Source organism: Lepus europaeus, chromosome 13 (assembly GCF_033115175.1).
Source record: "Lepus europaeus isolate LE1 chromosome 13, mLepTim1.pri, whole genome shotgun sequence".
In the NCBI taxonomy this organism is placed as follows: Eukaryota; Metazoa; Chordata; class Mammalia; order Lagomorpha; family Leporidae; genus Lepus; species Lepus europaeus.
The window spans coordinates 66819451-66837562 of record NC_084839.1 but is presented as its reverse complement, the minus strand read 5'-3'; the positions used below and the strand labels follow the sequence as shown (position 1 = coordinate 66837562).

General features: G+C 53.2%; 1 protein-coding gene across 2 annotated transcripts; it reads right to left on the bottom strand.

Moving 5' to 3' along the window:
* Positions 1 to 932: 932 nt before the first annotated feature.
* Positions 933 to 9607, bottom strand: NAGK (N-acetylglucosamine kinase). 2 transcript variants are annotated; one of them, XM_062209617.1, is made up of 10 exons: positions 9520 to 9607; positions 7656 to 7740; positions 7407 to 7505; positions 6457 to 6598; positions 5595 to 5705; positions 4815 to 4927; positions 3307 to 3394; positions 2388 to 2485; positions 1850 to 1928; positions 933 to 1243 (listed from the first exon to the last, which is right to left on the bottom strand). In XM_062209617.1, exons 1-10 carry the CDS (start codon positions 9546 to 9548, stop codon positions 1053 to 1055), a joined length of 1035 nt encoding a protein of 344 aa, XP_062065601.1. In that variant the 5' UTR covers positions 9549 to 9607; the 3' UTR covers positions 933 to 1052. The 2 variants fall into 2 exon arrangements, with proteins under 2 accessions (XP_062065601.1, XP_062065602.1); XM_062209618.1 differs by lacking the exon at positions 9520 to 9607 and adding an exon at positions 8323 to 9317.
* Between the last annotated feature and the right edge of the window lie 8505 nt (positions 9608 to 18112).

Below are 18112 nucleotides of genomic sequence, written 5' to 3'. Positions count from 1 at the left end.
GGGACCTGGCTTGAGTTGCCACTCAGCACTCCAGCTCCCTGCACCGGGCTAGAGCTGAAGGGATGAGAGCTGCTGCCATCCTGTTCAGTCTGAGTGCTACGTGTGAAGGAACACTGGCATCGGACTTAGGTAGGCAATCAGCTAGTGGGCAAGACCCCTTGGAGGGCCTAATCTGAACGTCTGCAGCAGAAATTACCCAAGGGACTCAGTAGAAGTGACAATGTCCCATCATCCCTGGGGCTGGGGGTAGAAGACAGAACTCAGAAATTGGATTTTCAAACTGTAGACGGATGGGTGTGAGTTTGAGAACTTGAGGTCTAGGACATGCTCCATTTCCTGTAATAGTTCACGCTCCCAACGCCTGTGGAGGCAGCCAGTGGGGATCAAGACTGTTCAAGCTCCACCAGGAGGCAGGGGCAGGTGGCTTCAGGCTTGCCTTCACCCCCCACACCTGGCTCTCCTACTCATGGGCGCTCACTCTCAGCCATACAACACACACAAGCGTCACGCTGGACCCAGAGCCACCTACTTAACTGTGCCTAGCTAGCTGCCTTCTTGGGTCTCCCCGACCCTCATCATCTCCCAGGAACTCATTCATATGAAAAGCTGCAAAGTGTGCTGCCTCCCCGCAGGTACCAAACCCACGGAGACGCACGTTGTCCCAGCCCAGACCTGCACCCTGCAGGGTGACACGCCTGTGCTCTCTCTGGTCACGTTTTGCAAGGAGAGCATTTAGTAGGGCAGGCCTTATTACCCACTCTGACAAGACGAAACAAGTCACAGGTTAAACGCCGCCACACGGCATGTACGTCTGTCAGGTGTGGCTGGGGGAGGGGTGGCATACAGCTCTTATCTGCATGTGAGTGGACACTCCTGAGCCCTCTGGGATGCCGGCTGGCAGGCGGTGTGCTTCATAACACAATCCAATTGGGGAAGTGGGTAAAGTGCGTTTATTTTCTTCTATGTGTTTAAAAAAGAAAAAAAAAAAGACTCCTCTCCTCCAGCACCCAATGTCCACTGGGCTTGGAGAGGGTGGAGCCAGAAGCAGCCCCCTAGGAGAAGGTGTAGGAGTAGAAGGCAATGGCATTGACGTTGTAGTCCATGGGTAGAAGGTGGCCAATGTGCCTGGCCCCTAGGCTGGCCCCGCCCAGGGCAGAGGAGTGTCTCAGCTTCATCAGCGTGAAGCTGGAGAAGGAGTTCTGAGCCTGGATCTCCCGGCCCTGGGTCAGCGCCAAAAGGAAACCTAGAGGGCAGAAGGCCAGGACAGAGGTGAGAGGAGACCGGCTACTTGGAGGAAACCAGGGTCGAGGGAGGGACAAAGGTGCCCAGGCTCTGAGACAATCCTTTAGAGGTGTGGGGGGCGCACCAAGGCACGCGGGCCCAGTGACAGCTGTGGGCACTGGAGCCAGCAGCCTGAGGGGCACCTGGTTCCAGAGATTCCGTGGTAGCAATGGAGGCCCTCAGCTCCTTTAAACTCCTAGTGGAAGCCACCTGGCTAGCTGGGATAAAGCTACAGAGCTCAGCGGTCATCCTCCTCTCCTCCCGGCTAGGGTTGTGCTGACCGGGGAGGTGGCCACAGGAGAGGCTGCTCAGAGCACGGTTTTAAGTCAGAGTTGTCTTTAATGTTGAAACCATGGTTCCATCATAAATCACCTGGCATACACACATCTGTTCAAGCATTCCAGGCAGCTGGGTGGGATGCTACAAAAGGGCTCGAGACATTGTGAGGCCTGAGGCATCAGCAGCCCGTGCGGGCCTCAGGCCCGGGGCCACGTCTTCCCTGGGCCACATCCTCTCTAGCCCCATCCTCTGCCCTTGCCCCTGGCCTCCAGCTCCACCTGAGACTCACCTTCCTTCAGCAGCTCCCAGCTCTTCCACACGGAGCCCACGCACAGGATGGGGAGGCCAATCTCCCCCTGGAACAGGACCTGGGTGGAGAGCAGGAGACAGATGCTGGGGGCCATCCATGCCTCTCCAGTGCTGCAGGGGGGGCTCCTTCTTAGGACCTCCCAGCGCCCTCCCATCCAGCCCAGTGACTCTCTAGCCAAGAAGCAGAAGGGGACTCATACAGGTGAGAGAGAGAGAAGAGGAAAAAGAAGGGTTAAGCAGCAGCAGAGAGGAAGGAAAGAGACAGAGAGGGGAATGAATGGAAACATGGCTGAAAGACATTAGCCCATTTACCGCACACACACACACACACACTGTGGACCAGCCAAGGAGGGAGACCAAAGGGTTTCTTCATGTTACAGACGCTTTGCAGAGTTTAGCATGCCCCACCAGTTCTCCTACAAGTGTCCAGTTCACATAGGGTTTATGGCACAACCCCCTAGTCCCACCCGCGGTGGGCAAGGGCCAGATCCGGCCCAGCAGTTCCCACTTCAACTCACCGGGTCAATCTCAGGCAACACGGCCACAACATGTCTGCCCAGCATCTCCCCTGCCTTCCTGAAGATGTAACGCGACAGGGGGTCTCCCTGCTGAGCACCTGGGGGAGGCAGGAGGGAAGATGGGAGCTGCTAGGGAGCTGCCAAGCCTGGGGTGTTCTCGCTGTTGCAAGGCAGCAGGTGCAGGAGCACCTGGAGCTAGCGAGAGTCTGGTTGGCTGGATGCCCACCTCCTGGCATGCATGCAGCAATTCTCAGTGCCTCCTCTCACCCCCACCCTTCACACACACCAGCTCCTTCCCCAGATGGAGGAAGGGTAAGCCCACCAGAGCAGCACACTGGCGCCTGCTGTATACCTGGCTTACCCCCAGTTACTGTGGATCTGTCCCTATTGAGTCTGTCAGCTCTAGGGACCCCAGACCCTGACTAGGCAGCGCCCCTCTCCCCCAGCTGAGTTCTCAGTCCAGTGGAAACTAAGAAAGCCGTACAAGCCCTGAGATGAAGAGCATCCGAAGCTTACAGTGGACCACGAGCACCGTGTCCACACATGGTCTATGGTCGGCTTCCTGACACCCAACAAATACGCCCAAGCTCTCCATAATCCTCAAGTTCCTTGGATATAATTTTTTTTTTAAATACGGATTTGTTCAAAGGACAGCTGCTTCATATAATTTCTCAGAAACAGGCACAGAGCCTGCACCAGCTACGACTGCACAGGGAATATAAACCAACTGTCAATACAACCGTGCACCCTTCCACTTCCCCTCCATGGCTCACCACCACCAAACACTGTGGTGGCACAGCACCCAGCTCCCTTGGCGAGGGGGAAACTGGCATCCAGCCCATCTATAGCTTACTCCTCCCACCAACAGGGGAAGTCTCTGGGGAACAAAGCCAGAAAAACCCTGCCCCACTTCCAGTACCTTCTGCAATTTTCCGGCAAAACCCAGCAAACCTGCATTTATCAAAGTCCCTATACAGGTGGGTGAGGATTCCTAGCCGATCCGGCACCTGGGAGAGAGAAAGGACACAAGGTGGTCATTGAAAGCAAAGGAAAATCCCAGTCCACCCACCCAGATGGGCCTTCCTCATGTCGCTACAACTGGACAAGTTGGAATAGTTTTGGTTATTTGAGGGTTTGGGGGTTTTTTTAGCTCTAGAAAGTACAAGAATTTAAGATTTCTCATTTGAGAAAAGTTGTTTTCCCAAACAAACTTCACTGCTTGTTACAGATTAGCATGAAAGCAGCACTGTGTTCTCCAAGTGGTCTCTGTGGTTCCTGGACATACTCCTCAAAAGATTTCTTTGGTCAAAGAGATCTAAAGAATATTGCACACTGCTATGCTCCCTTGCAGAGTCACACTGCACGTTAGCAGGTTACAGCCTCTGAGAACTCCTGCAACCAATACATTGGGTTCTCCCAACTTTCTTCATTACAGAAGGTCCTTTTTCCACACCAACACACGCACACTCCCTTAGTTCTTCTCAGGCGTCACTGATTCCACCAGAACATGTTTTTTAGTCAACAGAAGGGGGGGGGGGTGCTAAAATCTGAGCACTTATAGCAACGTGCGAAGTATTTATACACTATCCCACTTCATCTCTGTAGCAAGGTTACAGGGATAGAAGAAGGAGCAACAGACTCACTAGTGGGGTTCAGAAGTAACTGGCTGAGTCAGGACAGCTTAACTCCACTTTTAGGAGCAACCTCCGGAGAAGTGAGTGCTGCTGCTGATCCCTCCCTAGTCCTCACCCTGGCCTGGGGCCAGAGTTCCTCTTCAATCACTAACCCCTACTTTGCAGCACCTCTAATCTCCTCCCTTGGCCTCAGCCCCAGTTTGCCTAAGTGGCTGGACAAAGACTCTGGCCATCACATACAAACAAATCAATCTACCAAGCAAACTTATCTTCCCTCTCCTCTCCCATCTTTCACCTATGGATCTGCTAAAGGCAGCTGTTTCCTAACCCATGACAAATGAGCGCAGCACTGAGTCAAGCCCTAATGCCCTAAGCAGGCTATACCTCCCCTGAACCCTCCCGGCCTACATGTTCAGCCGCTCTGCAGGCCAGCAGCAGTTCGGCAGCCAATGCACTCATTCAGACGCTACCTGCTCTCTCTGCTCCTGACCTCACCCTGCACTTTCCATCTGAGCTTAGAACGCTGCCTTCACCACCCAGCAAGCTCCAGCAGCACAAGCAGAGAGTCTGACTCACTACCCCCTAACAAACCACCCCTTCCTCATGGCTGACACCCTCCTGGAACCCACTGCCTACCTCGCTCAGAATCCCGCCCTCACCAACGACTTCGCTCTTCTACAGCTGACCCACACTACCCTGCTCTCTCCCTCTGGCCCAGCTGTCCCTCTCCTGCATCCAGTCTCCCCATGCCCTCTCCCAGGCACACGTTTGTTTCTTGGGGGCAAGGGAGTACCTGGAAATAGTTGAACATGGCCTGCTTGACGTAGCCAATGTCATGAGGAGCCGCCTCTAGGTTGTCAATGGAGTCAAACACTATTTTCACTGCTTGGTGTGCAATCCAGTAGGCTGCAGAGAGCAGAGAGGACTAAGAGGATGGGGCAGTCTTCCTGAGCTCAGGGAGAAGGAACTCAGACCCACATGGGATGAATGATCTGCTAGAGTTTTATAGCAAACTAGGCTTCCTCATCCCCAGCCTGGAGAGCCTCTATACTATGTTTGATTGTCCCAGATAGGGAAAGCTGGCTGGGGACCAGGTGAAGCTGTGTCACAGGAGCTCCTACCCAAACACAAGACAAGGTCAGTCATTACAAACACCACTGGAGTCACTTCCATGAGCTGGGCCCCAAGGGCCCATATGAAAATATACACACACTACCTCTAAGGAGGTGGGGTTGGGGGAGCTTCTGCACCCCTCTCCCACCAGCAGTCTGATACAACACCTCCTGGCATCTATGGCCTCACCCTTCACAATTTCAACTCCTCCCTAAGGACTCCAAGAGTCAACCCTGGTAGCCAACAACCATTATTATGCTGAGGCGAGCATCTGAATCCTGGGTGCAAGTCACAGCTGAAGAGCAAGGTCAGCAGTTAGCCCAGCATTTGCATCCATGAAATCCCAGTCCTGATCTTGTCTTTACATGGTCAAGTTCAGGAGATAGCCCCAGAGAGCCCCCAAGGGGCAGGGCAAGGGAGAGGAAGACAGGGAGCTGCAGAAAGGGAAGGGTCCACTCACCTGAGCCCTCATCTCCCATCATGTGGCCCCAGCCACCGCAGCCACTCTCAGAGCCATCGGGGTTGATGAGCCTGCAGTTGGAGCCTGTGCCAGAGATGAGCACGATCCCACCTGGGGAGAAGGCATGGAGGCTCAGTGTGGCTGTGGCAACTCCCACCGTACAGACAGGACAGAAAGCAGCCCCAGGCCAACGGGCCACCACCCCCTGCACCAGCTGTTTCCTGCCTGAGGGTGAGGGCTGCGTCTCAGAGAAACTCCAATCACAGAGCCCTTCTCTGGGGGACACGGAGCAACACAGGTCTGCACGGCCCTCAGGGAAGGTGGCTCCTTGCCAGCCAGTCCCCGCAAGTGTCTACCTGCTGTGAGGCCCACTGTGCCAGGGACGGGGCAGATCAGTGACACCCTAAACCACAGGGTGGATACAATTACTCTCATTCTGTAGATGCAGAAACTGAAACTCAAGGGGTTCTGTAACTTTCCCAAGATGGTAGTTGGCAAAACAGGAGCTAGGATTCAAACACTGAGCCCATGATGCCAGCGTCACCCCATCACAGAGCTCCTGCTTTCTCCGGGTCCTCTGGGCTTTCCCCAGCCTGCCTTCAGCCCTGCACTGCCCCCCGGTGCTCGCTCTTCTGTGGTGGGGTCTTACGTTTGATTCCACTGCTCACTTCCCATCAAGATACCCTTCCTGCCCTCCCTCCTCTGGACAGTCTGTCCCCACTCCGGCTGGAGTGTGTGCTAATGAAATGAGACAGGGCTGACCTTCCATGGATCTGCGAGATGAGTTTTGCCAGTTTTTCTACTTAAGGGGCTTTCCCAAGAAGACCGTGCCTCGACCTCCACCCTCCCTCCACATCCTCACCATCTGGCGTAGCTGTGGCGATGGAGCCAGCGGCATCAGTGGTGATTAAGTAGCTTTCACTCAGGTAGGGAAATCGGTCCCTCAGCTCCTCTATCAGGATCCTCACCGCGTCCTCCTGCTCCCCACCGCTCAGGGACAGGCCCTAGGCCATGCAGGAGGTGAACAAGTGAGCAGAGCCCCACACCCAGTTCCTCTCAACCCCCTCCCCTCCTGATGCCTGCCTCCTGCTCTCTCCATCAGGCCATACCCTGCCCATCCAGCCCCCACCCTCCTTCCACCCGACACAGGTGAAGAACCTGGGGCCAGAAATGTACAGAGGAACAAGGGGATTCAATGATGCTAGGTGTGGGGCTTGGGGGGACAGCTTAGGAAACTCCCTCTTCACAGGGGAGTCAGGTGCAGGGGGGTGATGGGTGGGGAAGGCACAGGCAGATGGAGGTAGGCTTGGTCTGGAACACACAGGGTTTGGCTGTGTCTGCACAACGCCTCACTGGCATGTCCAGGGAGCAGTGAGACCTACAGCAACTCAGGAAAAAGATCTGAGCTTCGAATAACAGCTCACGTTTGATGAGCAGAGGTCATGCTCTATGCTAACCACTGTAGGATGCCTCATGCCATTTTACTTTCACAACAGCTCTGAGGTGGCTACTGCTATTCCTGTTTCCCAAATGAGGAAACTGAGACTTGGCGAGAGCAAGCAGTCTGCCCTGCTCATAGTCACGTGGATGCTGAGTGGCAAGCCAAGGTTTCAATGGCTCTCCAACATGTAATGCTCTTCCAGTTGTGGCTTCTAAGTGGCAACTGAAGCCACAAGAACGGGTGAACTCTAAAAGGACACAGGTCCTGAGCCCTGAAGACCCTTGCTTCTACAGCCATCAAACTCACCTAGTCCAAACTTGCTCCCTGTCTGGTGCGGACGGCTTACTACCCAGGCTCCATCCCAGACTCACCAAGCTTCGCAGAGGCACCAGAGGGTCCACCCCTGCTTTCCGCTTGGCCCTGTTCACCATCTCGTTGATCCTCTCCACACACTTGTCTGTCCCGATCAGCTGGCCCCAATCAAGGGAAGGCAGGGTTACAAAACCTTGCAGGACCTGTGTTGCCCCTACAGGCTGCTCTATGAGCCCCGGCCACCATCTCAACAGGAGTCAGAACAAAGTCAGAACCAACCCCTCCGGTCCCCTCAGTGTGGCTTTTACCCAGTGGTTTGTGCTCAGTCCATCTGCTTCTGCCAGGATCTGCCCATCCTCCGAGAGCAAAAGGACCTTGGACCGTGTGCCTCCCCTACAGAACACAAGAGGGCACTCAGTCCTGCTCAGGAAAACATGCAGAGCGAAGCTTCTACGCTTCTCGTCCCAGGCAGAGCCCCACGAGGTAGAGGAGACAGCTTCAGCAAACCCAACTACCACTCTCAACCCGTCTCTGGTTGGTGTGTTCTTGATTGGATCCACAGTTTTTACTCATCCCCTTGGGGAGACCTTCTTATCCCATGTGACCCTTACCTACATCACCAAGTCCTTGAAAGCTTCAACGGGTAGCCCAGCCCACACACTTGCCAAAGCTCCATTAGTGAAGCCTTCCCGGTGCCCCCATTGCTACTACAGAGTCCTTTCTATGAGGAGATGCTCAGGTGTTCTATCTGCTTCTCGCTGGATTCTGAACTCCGTTAGGTCACGTTTAGGTTCATATATTTATCCTTGTAACTAGCACTGGGCCCAATATAGACCCAAGAGAATAGCACATGCGTCTCTGCTTCTCTCACAATGGCTAAAGGCTGTCTTTCAGGACCCAGACCCAGCTGCCAAGGTCTGTAAGACAGCCTTGCAAGAAATGCTGAGCAGATGGCAGGGAGGACACACACATTACCTAGGCACCTAAACCCTCCACCGCTGGTTACTGGGGAGAGAGTTGTTTGGAGGGAGGCGTGTGGTGGTGCGATGTATGTTTCTTTACTGAGCCACACTTCTGGGAAGGTCTTAAAGAGGATGCTGAAGACCTGATCAAACTCAATGATGTCCACAAGTTCCGGGGATAGTCAATGCATGAAATGGTAGATTCAACATATAAAAGAATCTTGTGACAAACTGAAAAAAAAACCTGGTTTTTATCTTACAGATGTATATAACAGAACTAGGTGCATACTTACTTTACTGTTTAGACAAAAGGGGAGGGGGCTATAGAGACAGGATGAGGGAGATCGACCCTAACAATTCACACGAGGACTTTGGGGTCTATGAGTCAGCAGATGTGGCTGCCAGACAAGTGAATCTCAGATCTGGAAGTACAGTGCCCAGGCTGAGATGACAGCCACCTTCTATCGTGCCCTGATTGGACACACCCAGATTCACTTCATGTTGTCACTGGCAGAGGACGTGGTGACCCATCATCTGTTCCTCCCTGACCTCACTTCACACTTGCAGCAGCTGGAACCCAGCGAGGGCATGTGCCTTGTCCACAGTCATACTCAGGAGCAGTTATTTCAAAAAGTCCGGCAGACAAGCTTCTGAGCAGGAAGAAAAGCAGTAACAGAGAGTTCGATCTGGTGTCAGGAGCCTGAAGCGCCGACAGGAGCGGAGGGTTTTCAGGACCACAGCTAGCTAGCACTCTGCAGGGACCCTCCGGCAAGGACTGCGGTCTCCGCCCCTTTCTCACTCCCCACCCCAGCCCAGCAACTTCACACCTGACACCTGTTCCGCCAAACTCTCTCCGGGATTGGCAATGGCGAAACGAAGCTGCTTCTCCAGCGGAAGACAGCGGAATGGGTACCTTCACGGGGGAGAGGGGCGTGGTCCCGCCGTGAAACACAAAGGACCCCCCCGGGGTGTGGCAGGGCAAACGCGCGGCGTCCCCACGAGATACACGGCCGCGCGCGCTGGGGTGTCCGTGCGCGTGCACACACCCGCCCGTCTGCAAGGCCCCGCAGTCCAAACGCCCCAAGCGGCACGTCCTGAGGCGAGAGGCCACCACCTGCCTGCTGGCCTGGCCACCGCCCTCCGCCCCGCCCACGGGCACGGGATGGCACAAGACGCCCCTCCTCGGCTCCCTCCGCCGGGCCTCACTCACCCCTCTACACCCCCGTAGAGCGCGGCCATACTGCTACCGCCGCCGCCGCCGGTCCCGCCGTTTGCTTCCCCCCAGCCTGCCGCTTCCCTCCCTTCAGCCTGCTGGGCACCGCCCCGCGTCACGTGGCTGCCCGCGTAGCCCAGCTGATTCGCGGCGCGCGTGCGCGGGGCGTGGCGCGCAGAGCCGCCCCTTGTCCCAGGTCGGACAGGCTACAGCAAGTCCCCCAGGCTGAGCGAGTGCCGTTCGAAGCGGCTCCTTCGAACCTCGGCTGGCCTCTCCTTTCCTGGTGACCCCGTTTCCGGAGCCGGATCCCCAGCGGAGGGGCCAGAAGGGGAGTGCCAGTTGGACCTGTTGGACACGTCACCGCCCTGCCGGCCCTGTAGCGCCCGGAAGTTGCTGGCAGCCCGACCTGACGCGTGCGCACTGCGACGGGGGGGGCGGCGTCGCCTGTGGCGCGCGCAGTGACGCAGCCGGGGCCGGACCCCCGTGGAGACCCGGGGTGCGGGAATAGTGCGCGGAGAGAGGCAGCGTGGCGTGTTCCGGGCTCGGCGTCGTGTTCAGCGTGGTATCTGACTGGCAATGGAGAAAGCCCCACGTGCGTGACGCACACAGCAGGGTTTCCGCAGCGATTCTGGGACTTGGAGAGTTCGCCATGAAGTTTGGGGGAAATGGAATTAACGGATGCTTATTTTGGTGTTAAAAATAACGAAATCCTTGCACAGTTTTCTCAAAATGCACACTTTCCATGACCTTTCTGAAGACCCCCTTTCATGTGCATGGATTTCAAAACTGGTTGTGGGCTTGCATTGGGGCGCAGCGGAGTAGGCTCAGGACTGCCGGTTCCAGTCCCGGCAGCTCCACTTGTGATCCAGCTCTCTGCTATGGCTTGGGAAAAAGCAGCAGCAGATGACCCAAGTCCTTGGGCCCCTGCACCCATGTGGGAGGCCCGGATGGAGCTCCAGGCTTCCACCTGGCCCAGCCGCCTTTGAATCCATATGGGAAATGAACCAGTGCATTCTCTCTCTCTCTCTCTCTCGCCTCCCATAACTCTACGTTCTGAATGAATGAATCTCTGAAAAATTTTTTTTCTTTTTGTACCGCACATTTTAAATTACATTTTTCCACAAACGTTTTGAGGTACCTTCTCTAGGGAGCCGGAAGGAACTAGAAGCTGGTTGGAAAAGGAGAAAAACCCTGGAGGCAGCCCTGGCATCCCTGAGAAGGGAGCTTGCAGCTTTTACCACCCACCCACTTGAGTTATGTATGGGAGGTGTTTGAGAGGACAAGGGCTACAGAGCCGGAGATGAGCAGATTTGGCTTTACAGGCTTCCGTACAGTGCCTCGGAAAAGGGAGTGCAGGTTGGGTGGGGGAAACCTTGCTCATCAGGGCAGCACGGGACTTCCCCTGCTAGGAGGGCGTTTAGCTGCCCTGAGTGTGGAAACTTCAGCCTAGGGATGGGTCATCCACAGAGCAGTTTTGAAGCTAGCCTGTCCTCTAACGCCCTCCCCACCCTTGCCATTCCTGCCATCTTCTTGTAGAGCAATCCTGTCCTGGGTCCTGACTCCCTCATGGCCAGCTTGGTCAGGCCGTGCTCTGTCGTGAGCATTTGCTGCACACGTGCTTTTTCTACCAGCACACAGGACTCTGCAGCTCCTACCTATTTGGGTCGCTGAAGCACTGGATAATTCACAAGGATAAAAATTGGGGTGGTACATTAGGGAGAGAGAGAGGTAAGACTTTTATGCCTGCCTATATAATTTTTATTTAGCACTGGTAGGTACTCAATCCAACACACACGTACTTTTCGAATAACAGAGGTAATAGATTCTGGTGGTACTAAACTGGGTGAGACTTTCAGAGGAGATGGGACTGTAGGTGGATTTTGAAAGAACTGTTCCTTCTCTACACTAGTGCCATGAGCCTTGGGACCTATATCACAGCCTTGAAAAAGTTAACGGTATGCACGTTATGAAAAAATATGCCTGGATTTCAATATTTTGCACCAAAGTAAACTTATCTTTATTTCCATTTCTCCACAAGATTTTCAAAATATCATCATATGCATGAGAATAAGTTTGCCTTAGTATTGCTTGCTTAGAAAAGAAAGCAAAAAGGAAAGTGCCTAGGTTTGAAAACAAGGCTTAAGTTCACTGTTGGCTAGCACGATGATCTTGGGTGAATTTTACACAGTTGCTGCTGCTTCGGATCTGCAACATGGAGATGACAGACATCCACCTTCCAGGGCCAGCAGGAACAGACTTTGGGAAACTGGAAAGCATAGCACAGACCTTAATTATCTTTATTGACAGTACTAATTAGTGTGTGCTGTCCTACACAGTCTCCATGTGTGACTGTTGAGCGCTTGAAATGTGGCTAGTCCAAAACAAGATGCATCGTCATTGCAAAATACACCAAGGATTTCCAAGACTTAGAACCAAAAACGAACCTACCATGTCTCATTAATCTTTTAAATCCAGGATGGGGACTATCTGGCCCGTGGACTAGGGAAGTCCTGCAAATCATTTGGTCTGGCCCTGCCAAGGCAACCACAGGTAGGATTTGAAATTTAATAAATCTATAGAGGTTAATTTTTAAGCTGAGATAATTTTGTATGGCCCACGAATGATTTCATAAATATCCAAATGGCCCTTGGCAGAAAAACTGTTTCAAACCCCTGTAAATGAATTACACATTGAAATAACACTTTGGATTTAATGGGTTAAAATGATATATTTTGGGGGGCTGGTATTGTGGCTTTAGTGGATTAAACCACTGCCTGCAATGCTGGCATCCCATGTGGGTACTGGTTTGAGTCCCAGCTGCTCCACTTCAGATCCCGCTCCCTGCTAATGTGCCTGTAAAGCAGCAGAGGATGGCCCATGTAGTTGGGCCTGTGTACCCGTGTGGGAGACCTGGATGAAGCTCCTGGCTTCTCGCTCCTGGCTTCAGCCTGGCCCAGCCTTAGGGGATTATGGCCATTTTGGGAGTGAACCAGTGAATGGACTATCTCCCTCTGTCTCTCCCTGTTTCTCTATAACTATGCCTTTCAAATAAATACATCTTTTTAAAAAGATATGTTATTAAAGTTAATTTTGCCTACCTCTTCTTTATTAGCATAGCTGGTAGAAAATTTTAAATTTCCTATGTAATTCATATTCACAACTCAGATTTTGTTAGTACAGAACTGTACTGTCTTTTTTCCTACCCAATCAGATTAGAATATTTCAGTCACTGAGTGCCTATTTATGAAATAAATAATGGCCATATGATTGATTTAAAGAACACAGCATTGAATAAAACATCAATAACAATGCCACTGTATGTTACACTTCTATACAGCTCTTTCTTTATCTTGTTTAATCATCCCAAAAACCTTACAGGAGTGATAGAGATTTCTAACCATATATTACAATTGAAATCAGCCTAGGCTCACACAGATAATAGGTGTTGCTTATTGGGGGTGTGGGCAGTTACTGTAATTGTTAAGGCAGCTAGGTAGAATTAACCTATGTGTGTAAGAGAGGCCAAAGAAAATGAGAATTTTTTTTTTTGACAGGCAGAGTGGACAGTGAGAGAGAGAGACAGAGAGAAAGGTCTTCCTTTTGCCCTTGGTTCACCCTCCAATGGCCGCCGCGGTAGCGCGCTGCGGCCGGCGCACCGCGCTGTTCAGATGGCAGGAGCCAGGTGCTTCTCCTGGTCTCCCATGGGGTGCAGGACCCAAGGACTTGGGCCATCCTCCACTGCACTCCCTAGCCACAGCAGAGAGCTGGCCTGGAAGAGGGGCAACCGGGACAGGATCGGTGCCCCGACCGGGACTAGAACCCGGTGTGCTGGCGCCGCAAGGCGGAGGATTAGCCTGTTGAGCCACGGCGCCGGCCAGAAAATGAGAATTTTTAAAGAAAAATGAATTTTTGTAGAACGGAATGAGGAAACAAGCTCTGAGAGCAAACCAGCAATGACACCTAAAGTCATTGCTCTTGTTCAGTAACCTGGGAGGTGAGCAGGTGAGCGTCAGCCTGCTCCCTGGGGACAGCCTGGGGGCACTGCCCCTGCCCAGCACCAACAGGGCTGTTCGGTGCAGTAGCACCAGGTTGCTAAGGTCCTGGGGTGGGGGAGGGGAACTCCACATCCAGAAAACTCTATACCCACAATTTTCCAGAAGAGGGAGGAGTGGAGAAGAGACAGGGGACTCAGACTCATGTCCATGAAAACTCCAGTCTGCACAGACTAGGCTGCCAGTCCCTTTCTGCAGGACCGCCTGCCCTGTCAGGTGCACTTGTCTTCTTTAAACTTTGCTGCCTCGCTTACCACGCCTGTCTGTCTCACTTCTGAATTCCTTCTCGTGTGAAGTCAAGAACCTCTGAGTAGACATCTCCGGTAGCATAAATGGGAAGGAAATAAAAGATGCTGGGATGCGTTAACGTCCATATAACTTTGCAAAAGCTTACTGTCCCTTTGCACTGGGCTTGCAGCATCCCAGCAGTGGTTCCTGTGATGCTCGCAAGCTTGCTGAAGTCTCCTACAAGCCACAGTCCTGCTTTCTGTCTCCTTTATGTTGTCCCTGTGACCCCAGAGGTGCTACAGTCACAGGGGGGTGGGGTGGCAGGAGGGACAGTGAGAAATCCCTCTCCTGCTAATTCCAGTTATGATCTGGGAGCAGAGAAGTAACCTAATGGTTATGTTGACTTAGCTCATGAAATACAGCCATATCTTTTTAACTCACCACTGAATTTCCAGGTCTAACCTTAGTGCCAGGCAGTCTGGGGAGTGCTTATAAACTAGAAATCACTGTGCCACACACATTAGGGGTAGTAAATGTGCCGTTGCTTACTAAAGGGGGGAGAAAGCAAATTCCATGGCAAAGACAAATTGCAGAACATACTGGGGAAAGAAAGGGGTGTGGGGTGTAAGAGAAGTGAAAATATGAACTGGGGAAGTAGGACTGGGACTGTGGTCAGGGGGCCTCAGCGTGATGGAGCCCTAACCTGTCTTACTCTAGGAAGCTGCCAGTAACGTGTGACCTCAACAATGTGCTTTAGAATAATTGATCTGGCAGGTGGACAAATGGGAGGAGAGAGCTTGGAGCAGGGAGACAATTAGATGGCAAGGCAATGACCAGGCAGGAGATAAAGAAGTGCTAAAGGGACAGGGCAGAGCAGGAGCCCAGGAGAGGGATGCAAGCAAAGAGCGTGCTATAATCCCCTGTGGGTGATCTGAGATGAGGAAGGGGACAGCAGCCAGAGCTGACTTTCCCATAGTGAAAGAGAGGGGTGAGGGGCTGCCTGTCCAGGGGTGGAGGTGGTGTTCAGGCTGGTCGCTGCATAGCAGGGGAAGGGCTCTTCATGACTAACCCAGAAGGGGGTTCCTGGGGCCCCCAGAGTGCAGAGAACACAGCAGGTATAGATAGCTGTCATGAATGCTCTGTCTTTCAAGATGTTTCAGCCACAGTGCAGTTGGTACAGCAATTAGGACCCTTGGGACTCCCACATCCTATTTCAGAGGGGGTCCAGTCTCAGTTCTCTCTTTTCTAACTTCCGCTAATGTGTACCTTGTGGGGCAGCAGGTGATGGCTCAAGTAAAGTTGGGTCCCTGCCATCCACCATCCACATGGGAGATCTGGACTGAGTGCCTTTTTGGGCATTTGGGGAGTAATCAATGTGTGAGAGCTTTTTCTCTCTCTGTCTCTGATTCTGCCCCTCAAAAGTAATTAATTAATTGTAATTTTCACTGAGACAATTGTAGACTCACATGCAGTTGTAACAAACACTTGTACTTCTGAGAGATCTGTTTCCCCCAACGTAACATCTGGCACAACTACAAGACAAGGTTATGACTGGATATTGACACAGGTCCAGTCCTCCATTTTTCTGATTTCTGCAGATCTGTCTATCTCTGTTGTTGTGTGTGTATCACATGTGTAGATCCATGTACCCCTCTACCACCACCACGACACAGAACATTCCCATCTCTACCAGAAGCCTCCCGCTGCCCTTTTATACCCACACTCCCATTCTTTCTTTCCATTTTTTTTAAAAGATTTATTTATTTATTTGAAAGAGTTACACAGAGAGAGGAAAGGCAGAGAGAGAGAGAGAGAATGAGAGGTCTTTTATCCGCTGGTTTACTCCCCAACTGGCCGCAACGTCCAGAGCTGCTCCAATCCGAAGCCAGGAACCAGGGGCTTCTTCCGGGTCTCCCACATGGGTGCAGGGGCCCAAGCACTTGGGCCATCTTCTACTGCTTTCCCAGGCCAAAGCAGAGAGCTGGATCGGAAGTGAAGTGGCCGGGTCTCATACCAGCGCCCATATGGGGTGCCGGCACTTCAGGCCAGGGCGTTAACCCTCTGCACCACAGCACCAGCCCCACCCACACTCCCTTTCTTCCCCCAACCCTGCCTCCAACCCCTGGCACCTCATTTTTTCTTCATTTCCAAAACTTTTTCATCTCAAGGATGTTATTATATTAGTGTACTTCTACTTATGTATGGAAACGCTCTCCAGCCATCATGTCTCCCTGGAGATTCATCCCAGAGGCTGCATGGCCCAGTAGCTGTGCCTTTCCATTGCTGATATGTAGCCCATGTGGTAGATACAACATATTTCTTTTTATTGAACTATCTAGACAAAAACCCATGTACTGCAAATAAGGGCTATAACATCATAGCTTCTTATCTGAGATCCTTGAGCCTCCCAGAAGGACCTGGGAAATGAGAAAGTTTGTGTTTGCAATCAATTTTTCAGCCCCCATGAATGAGCCATCTGTCATCAGGCACAGAGGGGCTGCCTCCTGAGAGTGTGGGGGTGGGGACCTCCGCATGACCAGAAGAGGTAGAGACCAGAGCTTGACCAGGACCAGAGCATGTCTGGGTGCTCAGACCTCTTGGGGGAGGGCCTGGGCAGAAAGACCCTTCTCGGGGTTGGTCACCACCTCTGGCAGCACCAGCTGCTGTCCAGGGATGAGGACAAGTGCAGTAGCAGCCATGCAGCCACATGGGCCTCTGCCAGGAAGAAGTGGGAAGGCAGGACAGAGGCCTCTCTGGGGCCATCTCCTCAGCTCCTCGAACTAAGTCTGGCAAGGATGGTCCAGTAGACACCAACAGTCTGGAACTGAGCCAGGGCCTCCAGGGAGAGAAGGGACTGTGTGGGGAGTAGAAACATTGGGGTTTGGCAGAGCAAGTTGGGAGGGTGAAGGCAAGCAGAGGCTGGGGTACGTGTTCCAGGGCAGGTGGCTGCCCTGACTGGCTGTGCCACTCCCTGCCAGCTGCTGGGAGGGCTCAGCTTCCAGCCTGAGCTCCCTCCAGAGGATTCACACTCCCCGCTCCAGCTGATCAGTTCCGCTGTCCACCAGTGCCTCTGTGTGTGTGGTGGGGAAGCCTGTTCTCACCTCATGATGCCCTCAGGACCTATCTAAGGACAGGCCCCTGACCCAGGGTCTCTGGAGTGGGGATGAGAGACAGGGGCTGGGAGCGTCAACAGCACTCAGACCTCTGAGCTCCTCCCTCGTGCCCGGTCCGACGTTTGACCAGGCTGTCAAACCAGTCTTGGGGTCTCCAGAATCGCTGGGGGGGAAGGTGTGAACTCCTGGCAAGTTAAAGAAGCAAGAGAAAGTCACAAGGAGGCCATGAGTGAGCCCAAGGAGGACCAGGAGCAAACAGGAGGCCAGAGAAGAAAGGGGTTGGAATGAACTGCAGCAACTGGGAAGGCTCCCTGGATGGTACTGGGTCTCCAAAGACTGTAGGGAGCCAGATAGGCAGAGGGAAGGGGCAGGAAGGTGCTTCGAGTGAAGCAGGGGGAGTGGGGGAAGGCTGGTGCCAGAGGCAGGGGACAGGCGGGGCAGGGGTCCTCAGGGAACCCTCAGTGTCTTGTGTGGCAGCTGGGAGGTCAGGTCAGGTGGCTTCCCTCCCCTTCCTACCTGCCCAAGGGACCTAGGCAGTATGATCTGCAGGCAGGAGACAGGACAGAAGGAAGAGGAAGGTCTGGCTGGTAGCTTCATCAGTGGAAAGTCTCCTTGTAGGGGCCATATGGGTCTCAGATTGCGGCCTGGCCTCCTCGCAGCCCATCCTGTTCCAAGACCTGCAAAAGAACAGCAAGACCAACAGTCTGGTTTTCTTGGGACAGAAGGAGTTCCTGGGACACGAGACTTTCAGCTTTAGAAATGAGAGGGGTTGGCCAGCACCATGGCTTAATAGGCTAATCCTCTGCCTGTGGTGCTAGCACACCGGGTTCTAGCCCCAGTTGGGGTGCTGGATTCTGTCCCAGTTGCCCCTCTTCCAGGCCAGCTCTCTGCTGTGGCCCGGGAAGGCAGTGGAGGATGGCCCAAGTGTTTGGGCCCTATACCCGCATGAAAGACCAGGAGAAGCACCTGGCTCCTGGCTTCGAATCAGCATGGTGTGCCGGCCGCAGCCTGCCGGCCACGGCAACCATTGGAGGGTGAACCAACGGTAAAGGAAGACCTTTCTCTCTGTCTCTCTCTCTCTCTCACTGTCCACTCTGCCTGTCAAAAATAAATTAATAAATTTTTTTAAAAATGAGAGGGGTTGCACACCGTGAAGAAATCCCTTCCGGAGAGGGCTGCTAGAGAGGGGTCCTAGAG